The 17839-nt window shown below is 43.2% G+C and overlaps 1 protein-coding gene across 1 annotated transcript in view; it reads right to left on the bottom strand.

Annotated features, from left to right (window-relative positions):
• MYLIP (myosin regulatory light chain interacting protein) overlaps positions 1-15539 on the bottom strand; it is a 20422-nt gene extending 4883 nt beyond the window's left edge. Inside the window, exons 1-4 of the mRNA XM_025891050.2 lie at positions 15302-15539; positions 13995-14185; positions 2001-2186; positions 530-727 (exon numbers count right to left, since the gene is read on the bottom strand). Of these exons, the coding sequence (XP_025746835.1) occupies positions 530-727; positions 2001-2186; positions 13995-14185; positions 15302-15388 (662 nt within the window). The 5' untranslated portion in view covers positions 15389-15539. The remainder of the gene's footprint in view (positions 1-529; positions 728-2000; positions 2187-13994; positions 14186-15301) is intronic.
• Positions 15540-17839: the final 2300 nt, after the last annotated feature.

Raw genomic sequence — 17839 nt, 5'->3', positions numbered from 1 at the left:
TGTGTGTGTGTGTGTGTGTGTGTGTGTGTGTGTGTGTGTGTGTGTGTGTAGGTGGAAAGGAGACTTTTACAGCAGTGAACTTATTTGAAAAATATTAACTCTGCCACATCAGTACACTTGAGTTCGTAGCTTAAAAATAATTAAGGAGCGCCTGGGTGGCTCAGTCAGTTAAGCATCTGCCTTCAGCTCAGGTCATGATCCCGGGATCCTGGGATCGAGCCCTGAGTTGGGCTCCCTGCTCAGTGGGGAGTCTGCTTCTCCCTCTCCGTCTGCCCCTCCCCCAGCTCATGTGCGCGCGTGCCAACGCTCTCTCTCAAATAAAAATCTTAAAAAAATAAATGAATAAAATAAATAATTAAATGGTTATCAAGGCCTGAATAAAATTAATATCCATGCCCAAAACGAAACATCTGATTCCTAAAAGGTAAGTATCTAGAAAATCCCTTCCTGGTTTTATCTATTTTCATATGCAGAGCTATAAAGGGATACACATGCTTTGGGCTAAATAAAAACTTAAGATGTAGGTTACCTATTAATTGGGCAGAAGTCGTCTTTGCAAATTGAGATTCCTTCAGGTCCAACCCCAATGAGGAGTTTCTGCCCCTCACTGTCCCTCACGGAATGCCACTCTATGCCGTAGTTTTCCATTGCCGACACAATCTGTAACACCTGGTATTCGGCCGAAGCCTGGCTGGTCCCCTCCAACTCTTTATGCTTTGCAACAATGCTGTTGGACACCAGAAGGGCAGGGAGAGATTAACTGATGTGGTCTTTAGAGAGAAATCAGTATCATTTTCACTAGTGAATCATGCAGATGCTGCCACTTATGTATCTCAAAAACTTAAAGCAATATAGCATTGCTATTTCATTTATTTAGCAAATTGACTGTAAATTACTTCTAAGACACCATTTCGATATCAAGTATTAAATATTTAGTAGAAAAAGCAAGTGGGAATGCTGGATAGGGGTGAATTGAAGGAATTATGCAATATCTCTAAAATATACATAAGAAATTTTTTATGTAGGAACCTCTCACGCAGGTGTCTACACTTACTTTCTAAGTTTCATTATGATATAGCATTGTAAGAGATTGATTAGATCACCTGCAACTGAAAAATGCAAGATTTATTTTATTGTTGTTGCAGACAGCCTCTGACACAGTCCTTCAAGATCCCCACCTCCTGATATTCACACCCTTGTACAATTCCCTTCACCCGAGTGTTGAGTCCCTGCTGTGTTAATGACTGGCTGGATTCATAACTCGCTTCTAATGCACAGACTAAGGCAGAAGTGATGGGATGTCACTCACTTCTGAGATTACGTTCTAAAAGGACTTGACTTCTGTCTTGAGTGTTCCCTCTTGATCTAACTGATGGCTTGTCCTGGGGGAAGACAGCTACCACGTTATGAAACAGCTCCCTGGAAAGGCCTGTGTGGTGAGGGAAGAAGGCCCTGCCAACATGCCACATGAGTCAACCTGGAAGGGGATCCCTCCTTCAACTGAGCCTTCAGATGACAATGAACTCCACCAACAGCTTGCCTCACGAAAGATCTTGGAGAACCCAGCCAAGCAACAGCCAGATTTCCGACCCCCAGCAGGGAGAGATACTGTTTGTTGTTGTAAGCCACTAAGTTTGGGGGTAACTTATTCTCCAGGAATAGGTAACTAAGATACCTACGTTAGGTCTCTTGGTTTAATCCTTGCTGGGATGAAGAAAATACCAACATATGATAGACTTTTGAAGAGATTTGCATCCTTCAGAGGTCAGAGATTTCATAGCCATTTTGTATAAGGGCATTCATTTAGGTGGATTGTTTTGGGTCTGTAAATTTCTCAAAGAAAAGGCTAAGAATCTTTCGCGAACTGGCTAAATTGGGCAACGGTCTAGTCTGAGCCTCACCAATTATCTGTATATATACCAGAGATTCATTTTCTTTGGGAAATACCTATAAGTTCACTAGCTCGATGAATACAAACAGTTGTGCCCATGCAGCCTCACCTGTTCAAGGTGGCGCTGGAGAGCTCCTTTGCACATAGCTCCTCGTAGTTGTACTTGGCCGTGTTCTGATTGTAGTCTCCAAACTTGGTCTGGGCCAGGAGGGCACTGAGTTCCACTGCCTGCTCTGGGGAGCACTGGAGGTGGCCTGCCAGGAGGGTCTCTTTGATATGCAAGAAGAAGATATGCCTGCAAAGCATTGAGAGAAGGTTATCCTGGGGGACTAGCTTGATATCAAGCTCAACCTGCTTAGCAACCTCACAATCCCTTTTAGGTAAGGAAAATACAATAATTTAAAAAGTCACCCCCTGGGGCACCTGGGTGGCTCAGTCGTTAAGCATCTGCCTTTGGCTCAGGTCATGATCCCAGTGTCCTGGGATCGAGCCCCACATCGGGCTTTCTGCTCCGCGGGAAGCCTGCTTCTCCCTCTCCCACTCCCCCTGCTTGTGTTCCTGCTCTCGCTCGCTCTCTCTCTCTCTGTCAAATAAATAAATAAAATCCTTAAAAAAATAAATAAATGAAATATAAAATAAATAAATAAAAAGTCACCCCCAAAATGCTCGCCACTAAAGACACTTTTTTTTTTTTTTTTAAATCTTGAGTATTAAGGCAAAATAAGTCTAAGGACTTAAGTTTCTCTGGAATAAAAAGTATAACCCAGAGAAAACGAATCTAATTAAGACAAGTTCAGTAACATTCAAGTTATCAAATATAAAATAACTCCACACAAGTTTCTGCATTAAATTTTAAAAAATTTTTAAAAGAAATTATCTTGAGAAAAACTTGATCTTGATGTGGACTTCATATCTTAGACCCTCACCTTTATTCAAATGACCCCCAAATCTCTAGTTTTTGCCCCAACTTCTCTAAGCATCACATTCAAATGTCCAAGTGCCTATAGATGCCTCCACTTTGACGTTCAGTATCCTAATTTCACTTTGTTCAAAACCAAACTCACTGCTTTCCTTCCCAAACCCAATTTTTCTTCCAGTGGGAACCTGAGACTTGTTTGTTATCTTACCCATAGACCCACTTTTGATTTTTTGTCTTATTTCCACCTACTTTCTATCTCTGCAAACTCTTTAAAGTCAGTTACAGTCTTCCTATTATTACTTCCTATGTCCTACTTGCAACTGTCTGAGAATTTACAGTCTCCCCCAAGCCAATCTCTCTAGACTCTGCTAATCCACCTTCCAAGCTACTTGCTTCTGGGATAAGCCTGCCATTTCTCCACTCAAAATCCTTCAAGGGACCCTGACTGTTTGCCAAGGAAGCATGCTGTTGGCATGAACCCAGGGTTCTGTGGGTCTGGCCCCCAACGTCCAGCCACATGTCCCATCATTTCCTCCAGCCACCATGCTGCCGGGAAAGGGACAATTCTTCCTGGAAAGACCAAACATATTCATGTCCCCACGTCTCTGTCTTGGCTGCTCCCTCTGTCCTGAGGGGCATTCTTTCTGCCCCCTGACTTAGGTACCCTTTCATCCATACCCTATGCAAACTGTTTATTTCTCTATTGTAGTATTTGACATAGTCTAACTTTTACAGTTAGCTGCACGTTAGCCTACTTCTCAAGTGTCTCTGGCACCAGTGAGCTCTGTGAATGGATGTAAAACCACACGTCGTCTGCGGACCCCAAATCCCATTCCATTTGTGTCTGTCTTAATTGTATACAATACTACGTTCTACGTTTACTATAAGGTATGTCAGACTTAGGAACTCCCAGGAAATGCCACATACCGTTGCCCGCTAATCCAGATTGCCCAAGATTCTCAAGAGTATCTAAAACTGCCATAGACAGACTGGCCTAGGTTATAAAATTGGTCTCTGGCAAACATACGGGTATAACCTTCCTTTGATGACTTGTTATAGCCTCTCAAACTTGCTTAAATGCCACGATATTCCTTCCATTAACAAATGAATGACGACCAGCAGTAAAGTTCTGACACTGCTCTGAAAAGAGCTCATAAACTCAGCTTCCCACTTGAGCGGCATACCCTTATTCCCGTCCTCAACAGTGCTTTTATTTATATACTAGTCCTATGTCTGATGTCCTAGGTAGAGGGGACCCATGAGCAATATAAGAAAAGCAGAAGGAAGCAGGGCTAGAAATACAAGGGGGAGGGGCTCTATGGACAGCCTCAAAATGTCAGGCAGACAGGAGCCATTAATCTTCCTTTAAGAGATGTTTAAGTTCAACGTTTTGTGTGTTCTAGAATGATAAAGAAATACTTAAAATTATCAGACTCTGCCAAATACTGCAGCTTTTTCTTCATCCAAAGCCCCAGTGAAGAAATCACAGTAAGAATGCGCAAGAGCGTGGAAAGAAGATAAGCATGGTTTTTATTAACCCAAACATCTGCTAGTCTTTAAAGTATTTTTGACACACCACTAAACTGAGAAGGGGGTCCCCACTGGGGCAAAGCAATAACCACAGAAATAGCTTGTTTTAAAATAGCTATCTGAGCAGTGAGGACTAGCATTCCCATATAATCTTGGTGTTACAACGATGCTTCAGCTGTCAAAAGGCTTTTTCGATGGCCATTCGGTAAATTTCATCTTGGTGAACGTATCCCCTGTCTCTGTATTCATGAAAGGGGAAACAAAACTCTGAATACATGCTGATGTTAGAGAAGAAACTAAAGAAACTACGTGCTGAACGAGTTTAAGGGTATCACCACAAACCAAGTCTTCTCAATTTAATCACTGCTCAGGTGGGGGTATCTTTTAACTTCTTTCCCTAGTTATCAACCTAGAGCCTAGTTCTCTGCTTCATGGAAGAGTTACGTTTAGCCTGCGGGAGTCTCACCACTGATCCAATTTCTCTTTCCAAACCACCCGCACCCACTCCTAGAGAGGGAGCTGCCAAGATCAAAGGCAAAGGAGCAGTAAGAGAATATAGCAGGTGGTCAGCGGTCTGAGACCTAATGCTGACCTCTTCTCAGCCTGTGGGTCAGAATTTCACAAAGAGGGCAGGAGGACAACTGGCCTTTTCTACATACCCCCACCCCCCGACCCCTTCTAGGCTGGACGGCAATGCATACCCTGTAAGAAGAAGAATCCTCCTCTTTCCCCCTTACATGAACTTTCGGAGACGGCCCTTCCTGTATTTTGCAGTTTCATGGCTATCAAGCAACTTTTTCATTTCGAGTCCACAAATATTTGTCATTCATCGCCTCTGTGCCAAGCCCCACCCTGGAGTCACAGGGTGAGCTGATCTGATCCTTTTTAGATGGAACTGACCAGCCTTTAGCGTGAAGGAACATATCCTATCGTGGTAACTCCAGCCTCAAACTGGTTTTTGGGTGACATGTGGATGCTCTTCAGGAGAACAAGACAATGAAGCAGTGACCACAAGGGTCACCAGCTGTGGTGAGCCATAGGCAGACTATCTCATGCCCTCTTCCCAACAGGGACGATGGCAGAGCTTGGAGACACATTCCAACAAGGAATCCAGCGATGGCTCAAGTGTTCGCGGGGTGATTTTGAAGCAAGTATTTTTTTCCTATTATTTTTCTCTTGAACCATCTGCTCTGTAACTGTCTAGGTCATGGACACCCCCCCCCAATCCATTTTTGTAAAATGTGTGAAAGGTTACCGATCATATCAAAATAAGCAGATGTGGTCGAAGAAGTCATACCTGCAATTAAATTTTTTTTAAAGACTTTATTTGCCCCAGTGAATTTTTTTTTTTTTAACTAAAGATCAAAAGTGGTTGACTTCTCTAATTGGCTTTAGGCTACATGCTAGAATCGCAAACAGAAAGAAAGCCTTTGGGGGCACCTGGGTGGCTCAGTCGTTAGTCGTCTGCCTTCCATTCGGGTCATGATCCCAGGGTCCTGGGATCGAGCCCCACATTGGGCTCCCTGCTCAGTGGGAAGCCTGCTTCTCCCTCTCCCACTCCCCCTGCTTGTGTTCCTTCTCTCACTGTCTTTCTCTGTCAAATAAATAAAATCTTAAAAAACAAATAAATAAAAAATTAAAAAAGAAAGCCTTTGGAAAAAAAAACTTGTCTTAAGCAAATATCCGTGAATATGTCCTGCAGACAAAATCTCAAACTGCATTTTCTAAACATTCTTCCAGCTGTGTGGTTCTTCAAGTTTTACTCAGTTACTAAGAAAACGGATTCTGTCAATATGTGGATCAGTCTGGAGGCCCAGAGTGAAACATTCTGGTTCACTAAGTAAGGTCTTTGCATCATGGGTACAAATGAATTCACACTTGCTGTAGCATTATGGAAGATTTAAAAAAAATGGAGTAAATAATAAGTTAAAAAAAAAAAAGAAGATAGTAGGAAGGGAAAAATGAAGGGGGGGAAATCGGAGGGGGAGACAAACCATGAGAGACGATGGACTCTGAGAAACAGACTGAGGGTTCTAGAGGGGAGGGGGGTCGGGGGATGGGTTAGCCTGGTTATGGGTATTAAAGAGGGCATGTACTGAATGGAGCACTGGGGGTTATACGCAAACAATGCATCATGGAACACTACATCAAAAACTAATGATGTAATGTATCCTGATTACCATAACATAATAAAATAAAATTTTAAAAAATGGAGTAAATATTAAGGATATGCCATATTCTAATTTTAAAAAGTCACGTATCCTTAATACATTTTTGTTTCGAAGTACTTCAAATTTCTTCTACTTTAAAAATTAATTCTTTTCCATAGCTTTAAGGAATAAAGTTAGCTCATTTATCTTTTAAGAACTGTAAGCAGAGAACTGTCCTCTGAACACTGGCTTGTCTCATAAAGAAATCATCTAATAATCAAAGCAGAACTTTCTGCAAACTGACAGGGGTTGCTAACCTGACCATCAGAGGCGGTTGCGCTCACTCACTGCCCTTTGGTATCTTCCCAGTGACATCATTTTGAAGAACTTTCTGTGACACAAATGCAAATCAACTATATCCACATTTGCTATTAGACTCCACATTGAAGTAACAAACCTAAAACATCTTTAAATTGGCTAAGAAGCGATTTTTAAAAACTCTCCAGGGCCAGCAATTGAACAGTGTTTCTCCCCCAGACCTGACTGAGCCTGGCCAGTGACGCTGGTGTGTCCCTCACCCAGTTAGATCCCCCTCTGAGATCATCCCTGTGCCTGCCTCAGTCCAATGAGCCAGTTCACCACATCGGTTTATTTTAAACCAAGCTCCAACTGCTTAGCTGTGTTTAAAAACTATCAAATTAAAAAAAAAAAAAAACTACTATACATTTGTTTTGTTTTATATCTTAAGTTCCACTGAAATAAAAATCAGTTCATGATGGCTCCTAGGCCTAAATGTATAAGCTAAAACCATAACAACTTTTAGACTGACACGTAAGAGAGTATCTCCATCACTTGGGGGGTAGGCAAAAGTTTCTCAGGACAGGGCAAAAATCATAAAAGAGAAAAATGGATAAATCAGACTTTACCAAAATTAAAAATTTCTACTCATCAAAAGGCATTAAAACAGACAAGGGGCGCCTGGGTGGCTCAGTCGGTTCAACATCTGCTTCTGGCTCAGGTCCTGGGATTGAGCCCCATGTTGCGCTCCCTGCTCAGCGAGGAGTCTGCTTCTCTGCTTCTTCCTCTCCCTCTGCCTCTCCACCCCGCCCCCCGCTCATTCTCTCTCAAATACATAAATAAAAAGTCTTAAAAAAAATAGAAAGAAAATGGGCAAGCCACAGGAGAAAAAATATTTACAAAACACATCTCTGACAAAGACCTGGTATAGATAAAGAATCTGCACAGCTCAAAAAAAAGGCAACCACTCAGTAAAAATGGGTAAATGACTAGAACAGATACTTCACAAAATAATATGGAAGAAAGGCCAATAAGCGCATGAAAAAAGTGGTTAACATTATTAATCAAGAGACATGGATCAATGAAACCTACAACACCCCCACCGGAAGGCTGGCAGGGGTGTGGGGGACTCAGAAACTCTCGATGGGAGGACGGAGTGGTACACTTTGGGGAAAGGCCTGGCAGCTACTTACAAAACTAAATGATCACCTCCTCTGTGACCCAGCTAGTCCATTCTTAGGTATTTCCTCAAGAGAAAGGAAAATATATGTCTTCAAAAAAGACTGTACTTGACCACAGCAGCTTTACTCAGAATAGGTGGAAAACAGGTGTTCCTCACCAGAAGTATGGATCGACAAACAGTAGTGTATTCATACGATGGAATACTACCTAGCATGAACAGTCGTTGAAATATATACATATAATAATATGAAGAATCTCTAAAAAATTATAATGAACAAAAGAAGCCAGACACAAAAGAGCACACACTACATGCATGATTCCATCTGTGTGAAGCAAGATGCACATAACTAACCTATGCTGGGGGGTGGGGGTGGGGAAGGAGGGCAGGGACTGACCTCAGAAGGGCATGAGGGAACTTTCTGGAGTGGCGGTAATATTCTAAATCTCAATAAGGATTTTGTTTAAACAGACATATACATTTGTCAAAACTCATCAAATGGTGTAATTAGGATTATGCATTTCATCGTATGTAAATATTTTATCAAAAGGAAAAAAAGAACTGTAGACAAATACAGAGTTCTACTTAAGGCTATGCATACTGAAGTCTTTAGGGGGAAGTCTACTTACCCATAACTTAGTTTGAAACACATTAAAAACAAACATGTGATAAAGCAAGTATTTTAAACTGATTAAATTATTAATAGTAGAATTTAGATCAGGGTACTGGCTGTTCACTGTAAAAATCTTCAACTTACCTACATGTTTGAAAATTTTCATAATAAGAGGTTCAGTAAAAAACACTAGTGAAAATCTTTATGGTCATGGTTCAAAATTCAAATGAACAGCTACCTATGCCTAAAATGAACTATCAGATCTACTACACTCCATGGAAGGCTTGCAACTGAGAAACTGTCAGGGCCAAATAATGACCAAGTCAGGTCTCTGTTCAGCTTAAGGAAATCCTTCTCAAAGCCCAAAATGGAAAATGGGAACCACGAACAAATTTGCTCTTCCTCAGGTTCCAAAGCAGTTAAAAGATATGGGGGGTAGGGAGGGACTGAAAGGGAAGGGAAATCCCCCAACCTCAAAAGGATTACAAGAAGCATGAGATTTGTACTTGGAAAAAATAGGATTACTTACTCACAACACATACCTGACCTAGGCAAACAACAATCCCGGCAATCCTGCAGTTTAAACGTGTTCCCTGCACGATCTCTACCAACAGTCTGGATTGTGGGGAGTGCTGTTAGATCCAGGAGAGGTCTGGAAGCAGGGTACAGTGGGGCACGACTCAGAGAGTAAATGCACCTCATTTGCATGGAGTAGTGCGTCACTGGGCACCCTGAGTCTGATCCTATGTGCCATCTAAATTGTCCAGTTTTAGTTCAAATGACAAATTTTTAAAATTAAAAGTTCATTTTAGTTACATAAAAAAATTGATTTCTTAATGTTCTTTGGAAACTTCATACAAATATACATGTATGAGAAATTCATAAAGATACTGAATGTGCCCAGATGGGAGATCTGTGGCTAAAATAAACATATGATCATGCAAACATCCTATACTTTGAGCAAAAAGAAAGACTTAATAGATAAATCAGAATTCAGAAATCTAATTAATACTTTCTGAATATAGAAGTCTGCTTTTCTTTCCTGGGGCCTATTTTGTCTTTGGTCATACTGAAAAAAAAAAAAAAAAAGGAATGTGTCATTCTACTCTTTGGCATAGAGTTGATATGAAAAACACAGCAACACCTTTGTATCAGATAAATATTGCTGCAACACTGTCCTACAGAACATACCCATTCTGAATTCCACAAAGGTAAATTATGCTAGAAACCTTTACCAACACTGACAATTTATTGAAAGATATTGAACATGATTATAGGCCCTGGCTAGGATCCATATGATTTGGTTTGAATACGTTCAAGATTATCACCTCAACTCTGCCCATGGTTGCATGTGGTATTTGCTTTGTGGATTTCAAAGATGCCATCTTCCCTGGATTTTGACATCTAAGTGATTTTTGTTGGGAGAAGAGAAAACCTGGGTTCAATAAGTACTTAGAACCTACAAATTGGCTGATAATTAGACTAAGAGAGCCTGTAGTTTGAAACTATCTGAACTTCATAAAAGGTCCAGGCGAGTGGTAGTTCATTTTTGATGAGAACTAACAGCCACAATAAACAAAAGGCTTGGGGTGAGGTGGAGAGAGGGAAAGAAGGAAGCAAAAGAATGCCAAGCTCTGAGCAAATTCTTAACAGAGAATAATCACTACAAAACATTTTTTAATGGTGAGATTTCTTTTAGATAGTCTCAAACTTTTCAGTTTATAGAAGCAAACTGATAAACATTTCATTATCTGTAAGAAAATTTGTATTATCAGTATCAGTTAACCCCATTTTTATTTACCCCTAATTTCTTAATTCATTGATTCAACAAATGTTTATGCACCAGGCACTTTGGTATACTCTGGGGATACGATGTTGATCAACCCCCTGCTTCATGGAATTTAAATTATTAGAGTAGCTGACAATAAACAAATTGTCACAGAAGTAAATGGGAGTGTTATACGCTCATTATATGCTATAAAGGAAAGCTACATGATGTCTTGGGACAGTTCAGTCTCCTGAGCAGGCCCAGCAAAGCTTTCCCAAGAAGCAACGGCTGAGTGGAGTCTGGAGGATAGCAGGATTTAATGAGGGACGAGTCCAACTCAACACCACTTGCTCGCATCACTAAAACTTGATGAGATTCAACACTCAGGATTACAGCATTTCCCTGAACATTTAGTGCAGGACTCATGGAACCCTTGTACTAAGGCTGATTTCCGTGAAAGAATTCAGGTGTTGGTGATTCTTAAGGAAGTAGGAGAGCCCCTAGCAAAGATCACAGAACTCTGCTAAAATGTAGCAGTCAGGAGAAACAGAAACATTTTATGGGCAGTGGATGGTATAATCACCATCTCTGTAGATGAAGCATATAATTCTCAAATCTCTGGCTTTGAAAATGTTGTCAAAATCTGGTCTGAATTGCTGTGAATAACTGAAAGCCTTTGCAAGGCAAGAATTTCAAAGATCACTATTATTTCAGATCTACTTCCAGAATTCATTAGTTTCCCTTTTAGTTTTAATGCACAGCATGGCAAACATCTGCTGAATATACCTGTTGGTCTCTGTCTCTGAAATGTGTTAGCTGAGTCTGAACAAGACTCTCTGGTTACTTTCCAGACCCCCCATTCAAAGGCAAACATACTAATCTGGGTAAAGAACCAAATCAGAGACCAGGTTAACGGTATCAATCTAGGCAGACACTTGGTATGGTCTTTTTTTTGTCTTCAGAAAAATATATTTAGGAAAACATTAAGGAAAATAAGATAAAGAGGAAGCAGAAGCAAAGAAAAAAAAATTTACTGCTAGAAAGGATTTTTAGAGACAAACTCTTCCTGGGCTTTCAACTGAGATGGAGCTCAGGGTTGGCTATCCTGGAAGTCTGTCCACTCTGATAGTTGGGGGCAGAGCTGCCCCCTAGAAGGCAGGGCTTTCTGCCCGGCCCTACCCCCACCCCTCCCCAACTACTCTCCTGTTACCAACAGGCCTTCTGGTCTGCCATTCAGCAGCCGCCTCCCTAATCTGATGCAAACTAATATATTCACTGCCCCCACTTAGACCAGCTCTACTGTGAGTAGGCTGCTTTAATTCTCCAAAGAGGCCAATTTGGCCAGGATATTCCAGAACCATTTAATAAACTATCCAGACACTTTGAGTATACTAAATGTACCCTCCTGATTTGACTCTGAGATGGTAAAAAATCATGGCTCATAACTGGACTGGCAGAGCTGTGTTTATGGACTATGTAAACAGATCTATTTTATTTTCATGGCAGTTTACATAAATATTTTATAATGAATTATTAAACATCAAAGAGTTTACCAACCAGCTTTATCTGGCTAACACGATGTTAGAGAAAAATCAGTATTTTTGCTCTGTAGTATCATGCACATAAAAACAACGCTAATTGTAACTATATTGGACCCAGCACAACTTTTGATCCTAATGAAAAGGTACAAATGCTACTTACAAATCACTTTAGTTATTAAAGCAGAATGTTCTATGCTTTAGGTGGCATTTTCTTCAAATTCTGTATTTTGGACAGCCCCATAAAAAACAAGTAAAATTCACCAATATTTTAAAAGCAAGTCAAATGCTTAGATCATGCTAATTTTTTGATAAGATTTCAAAAGAAACTAAAATCAATTAAAATTACCTAGGTAACTAGGTATGTGTATTCTCTGAGTGCTATTAGACATGAATCTCAAGAGTTAGTCAACTGAGTCAACAAAGTACGAAATATCTAATTCACAGAATATGTCTATTTCTTGCATGAATAAAATGGACTTAATAATGGTTATTAACTCAATTCCAGAAAAGCACAGGTAAAGACCATCTAGCAGCAAACTTTAAAGTCTGTAATCATTCATAACACAATTGGATTATGCTATCATGACTACAGCCATTGTTTAAATGAGATGTATTTGGTCCTTGAAGCTTCTGCAAATTTAAAAAATAAAGTTGTAATATCAAAATAGATTTGCATCCGGAGACCCAGAAAGGATTGCAAAATCATAAAACTACACAATGAAAATTCCAATATGTTGTAATATATATATGTGTGTGTGTTTGTGTGTGTGTGTGTGTGTGTGTGTATCCTTCTCTACTCCAAGTTATCACATTGAAGTGCAGAGTGGAAACTTTCACAAATCAGCTTTAAGTTAAAACAAAGAAATACAACCTATTCTGATTAACATAAACAGCTAAAACATCTTTAAACGTGCAATCATGTGACTATTTTGCAAGACATTTTCAGGAACACTAAGAATGTAATATACTAGCTTGCCCAGAAACAAAATCGAACATTTCCCTCACTCTTTAAAAAAGCCCCGTAACAAGGTAAAAGAGACATTTCAAATTCAAATGAACAGTATTTCAAAATATGTTCCTATCAGTCCTTCAGCAGAGGACAAAAAAATGACATGCTAACAACTCTTAAAGGATTTTGCCCACTTATCATTACTCGAGATTGTCACACTCACATTTTTCAAGTGCATGGCAAATTTCCAAACCAAAGGATTATGAAAAATATCAGAATTTAGATCTAAAGTTTGTTGTTTTTATAAGTCTTTTCCTTTTTCTTTCTTTCTTTTTTTTTTTTTTTAACATGTCACTATATGGATTGAGGTCTCTTACATTTCAGCAATAAATACTGAACGCCAGTTTCCTAATTTGGCTCATCCTTAAGAAGTATTACAGTCAGTCCAGTGGAGAGAACATTCTCTTTGAAAAAGGAAACCACACGCTCCAGCTGTCTACCACTGCTGGTGGTTTTCTAGGAGTAGAGAGAGAAATTCAACAATCTAAACAATCATGTGTTACTACATATCTGTAGGTTGGAGTTCAGTTACACTGGCCTTACAAAGTTCTCTAAGCGTTCAAGAAACTTAAAAACTTCTAAAATTCTGCAGGGAGTCGGACAGAGCTCCCTGCTACATACTGTAATCTGACACTAGGCTGAAGTTGACTAAGTTTAAGTAACTAACCCAAGAGGAACTGTTTCCTGCTTTCCTTTAGGAGAGACTACAATGACCTGTAGTAACACTGCTGAGGCAGAGGTTACTATCGGGCATTATATGCAGCTATCAGGAAGTCAGTTGGGGTTTTAACCTTTTTTTTTTTTTCCCCTGCGTTGTGGCACGGATCCCGAGTGTTTATAAGAATTCAACCCTGCTCCCTCATTGTTTATAAAGACAAGAAAAACCACAAGAGCTAGAAAATGTATCCCAGGCCAACTAGGCGGCTCCCTGTTCACCTCTACAAAAGGGCTGTGCCATGGAAAACTTCTCAGTTATGAACCAACTCACTCCGTATCAAACACATTTGCCTGTGAACATCTCTGGGGAAGGGCAATGGCCCTTTCTAAATGGAATCAACAGTCTATTTGACAGTGGTTTATTTCAGCGTCATTTTACCTAGTCTGCTCCTGTAAGATGAGATGAGGCTCCACGAAGAACTTGACTCTCAGTTTAAGCCGGTAAGGGGCTAGCCCATCCATCTGCTGGGAGATCCGATTTCTCAGATTTAGCCATAAACTTTCACCTTTGCTACCCGTAAATTGCAGTCCAAAATAATCAACTTCTATAATTCCCAACCGCCGGCACACCTAGAACAAAAATGAGTGCAACATGGATGAGCAAATGGTCCCTGTAGTCGAAGCAAACCCAAGGACACCGTCTGGGTCTAAGATTCCTGCGTACTTTTCATAAAGTTCAACAAAGGTGTCACAATGCCCGCCTTCAGCTTAAGAACAAAGTTCTAAGATCCCAGTGTTGCTAAACCAATGGAGAGACTTGTGCTTCCTTTAACACCTAGGACACCCCCGTCAACTGTAGTAGAGAAAAAGGAGTCCTCAAAAGCAGCCTTCCAGAAAGGCAGAGGAAGGGAATCTACAGGGTATTTTCCCTCTTACTCCAATCACTGGAATTTCCTCCACCAGCACAATCTGCACAGCTGATGTGGCAGATTATCTGGACAATTTTAACCATCTGGACTCCAAAAAAAAAAAACCAAACACACTGAGGAAACATGCCACAAGTGTCAGTTAAGCTTGTTACAAGAGGTTTTCCGAACATCTCAGGTCTAGGGGGTTTGAGGGCACAGCTTTCCATCTGAGATCAAATTTGCTGTCTGTCATACCAACATGCACTGCTTCGAACCATTCTTTTTTACTCCTGAGGAAATGCGTGCTTTAAAGGCAACGGAGTGGATGACCAAAACCCATGGTTCTCCCGAGCCCTGCAAACCGGGAGGTGCAGGTGAATGGTCCATTTGAGAAGCAGCAAGAGACAAGGGCTCCGCTTGTCTGCCAAGCAACCCCAGGGACCTGCGACCGCCAGCAGCCACCTCATCTCGGGACTCAAGCTGGCGCTGCCAGACCCCGCGGAGACCCGACAGGCCGCATCAGGCACACACCTGCGGCAGGTGTGCTGGGCCGCCTTCTTCCGGGAAAGTGCGGGGTTGGCGGGGGCAGGGTGGCAGGCCCGCCTCGCGCGTCCTCGCCCCCCACCCACGCGCTCCCAGCCTGCGGGGACCGCGTGCCCCACGGCCGCTAGGAGGAAGGGGCGCGGGCCGGGCGCCCGGGACGCGCTCCCCCGCTGGCCGCAGCCGCAGCGCCGCCCGTCCCCTGGCAAAAGGCGCGCCCCGGAGGTTGGCGCCGCCGCGAGGCCCCTCGGCCTCGGGGGACCAGCCGCCCCCCCCCCAGCCTGCCCCTCGTCGTCACCTGGTTGAGGCAGTCCTCGCCGTTGGCTTTCGCCTCCACCTCCACCTCCATCAGCACCGCGTCCGGCCTCGTCACATAGCACAGCATGGCTGGGGCCGCCGCTGCCGCCACAGCCGCCTCCTCTTTGGTGTGCGCGGGGCTGCCGCCTCGCCACCGCTCAGACCCAGCCCCGGGCTCGGCGAGGTTGGCCCTCGGGAGGCTGCAGCGCCGCAGCCCGCTGCCCCGCGCCCCGCGGCCCCCCCGCGCCCTCCTCCCCGCCACCCCCTAGCCAGCCCGCCCGCCCGCCGGCCGCTCGGGTCTCCGCGGCGGCGCCGCACTCCAGCAGCCCGACTGCCTGCGGCGCGACGGGGGACTCCTCTGATATAGTGGCCCCGCCCCCTCCGGCTGGGGCCCCCGCCAATCACGGCGGCCCCGCCCCTCCGCCGCCGCCCGGCCAGCCAATAGCGGCGCCCGCTCGGCCGCGGCCCGGCCGCCCCGGGAGGTGGCAGCCTGCGGACGCCGAGAGCTGCGGGAGGAGGGAGGCTCCGGGACGCGCCGGCCGCCTCTGCCCGCTGGGCGACGCTGCTCCGAGCGGGCGACCGCCGGGGGCTTCGAGACGGGGGCGCCTCTCTGTCGGGCTGGAACTGACAGGGAGTCAACGCCTCCGAGCAGCCTGCCGTTCTCCAGAAGCCTTGGATCGCTCCGAGAACGCTTTTCGGGAGAGGTGCACACAAAAAGGAAAGAGAGCCACCCCCAAGCCCAAAGCAAACTCTTTTCCCCTGGGGTTTGCCGCAGTGGGTTGTCGGAAGGCGGAACGGCTGTTCCTCTTTTAGACCTCGTCAGCTGAAAAACAAAATCTGAGTATAAAAGTTTTTGCAGCTGACCCCTGAGCCGGGGAGCTTGAGCTGGTGCTTCTGTCTAAATCCTCTCCAGAGGTTTCCGTTTACTGGCCGTGCGGAATCAGAACACCTTACGGGGCTCTAAGGCCCTCTCTTGGGTAGTGCATCCTGTCTCGTGCGTTGTTCATTCATCAAACGTTAACTGAGCCCGTGCTGTGCTTCCAGCCCTTTCTCTCAGGCAACCAGATGTTATTCCCCTTCTTGAAGGTTAGGGACTTAATCTTGGAACCTAACAGGTGTAGTAGCTATTAATAATTTAAGGCCTGGGTGCCTGGGTGGCTCAGTTGGTTAAGCGACCGCCTTCGGCTCTGGTCCTGATCCCAGGCTCCTGGGATCGAGTCCCGCATCGGGCTCCCTGCTCAGCAGGGAGTCTGCTTCTCCCTCTGACCCTACCCCCTCTCATGCTTTCTGTATCTCATTCTCTCTCTCAAATAAATAAATAAAATATTAAAAAATAATTAAAAAAATAATAATTCAAGACCTACTACTCTTCACTCATTTACTACTTGTTCCTTTTTGCCAGTACATTAATTAGCCTACCTCTTTGGTTTCTTTATAGGAGAAACGAGAAGATGTGGGTTTCAGCCTGGGACGCTTGGAAAACCTACTTCCTCTCTCTGAAGTTCAGTGTTTTCAACAGTAAAATGAAAACCACAATATCTGCTCTGCTCCTCTTCCGCTCGCGCCCCCCACTCCCACCCCTTCCAGTATTGCTGGGAAGAGCAGCAGAGATATGCTCATGAAAACATTTGAATGACTCGGTATTTGCAAGGAGATCTATAATGTCAGCTTGGCTACTGTCTGCCAGTGGCTTCTGTTCTTACCCCTTTTCCTGAATCTCAATGATCTCCGTCCCGGTGGCTTTTATTGCTGAAGAAAGAGGAAGGGCATCGGAGCAGAAGGCTACAAGGAAGGATACTATCACAGTCTTTTCCTAAAGCCAACTATGGGCAAAATTGTAAGTAGTCAAAGTCCTTACCCCCAGTGTTGCAGGCGGACTTGTGCACTCACAGCTTTCTTTGTGTCTTACAAATAAATACACCTCATGATATTGTACTGCTGAAATATTCTCCTCTCATATCAACTTCTGTTCCCCATTCCCTTAAATCCAGTTTACTGATTGGGAAATTTATCTGGGAGACGATATTTGGATCACCGTTATCTATGCTTAAGCACTAGCAATTTTAGGACAAGAAGAAGAGGTGACGGCCAAGATGCGGCCCAGGTGTATTGGTTAATATTTTCGTTTATGAACAACTAAGCTGGCTAACCCAAAGCCAACTAACCAAAAGTTGGCTAACTTAAGCAAAAGGGAATTGGGTGCACAACTTTTGGAAGCTCATAAAATCAATGGGGACAAGGCATGGAAATGAATAGAAAGGGAGAAATACTGGGTGACCGAAAACAAAAATAAAAAAGATGAAACAAGTCACGACCAAAACCAAACACTTGTTTTGTTGAGAAACCACTTTAAAAATAACATATTTTTGTTTTGGCAGGGGTATGTCTAATCAGACCCAGATTATGCTCCTGCTGTGGGATGGTCGGGAAAGATTTCAATTGTTTTTGAAATTAAGAATCACCAGGAAGGTGGGTGGAAGGATGGGTGACATAGATAAACGGGATGAAGAGCACATTTATCGTGATGAGCACTGAGTTA

This window comes from Callorhinus ursinus, unplaced genomic scaffold (assembly GCF_003265705.2).
Source record: "Callorhinus ursinus isolate GAN/ISIS: 27379988/994484 unplaced genomic scaffold, GSC_fseal_2.0 scaffold26, whole genome shotgun sequence".
NCBI classification, from domain to species: domain Eukaryota; kingdom Metazoa; phylum Chordata; class Mammalia; order Carnivora; family Otariidae; genus Callorhinus; species Callorhinus ursinus.
Note: the sequence above shows the minus strand (reverse complement) of the source record. Positions and strands in the feature narration are given on the sequence as shown.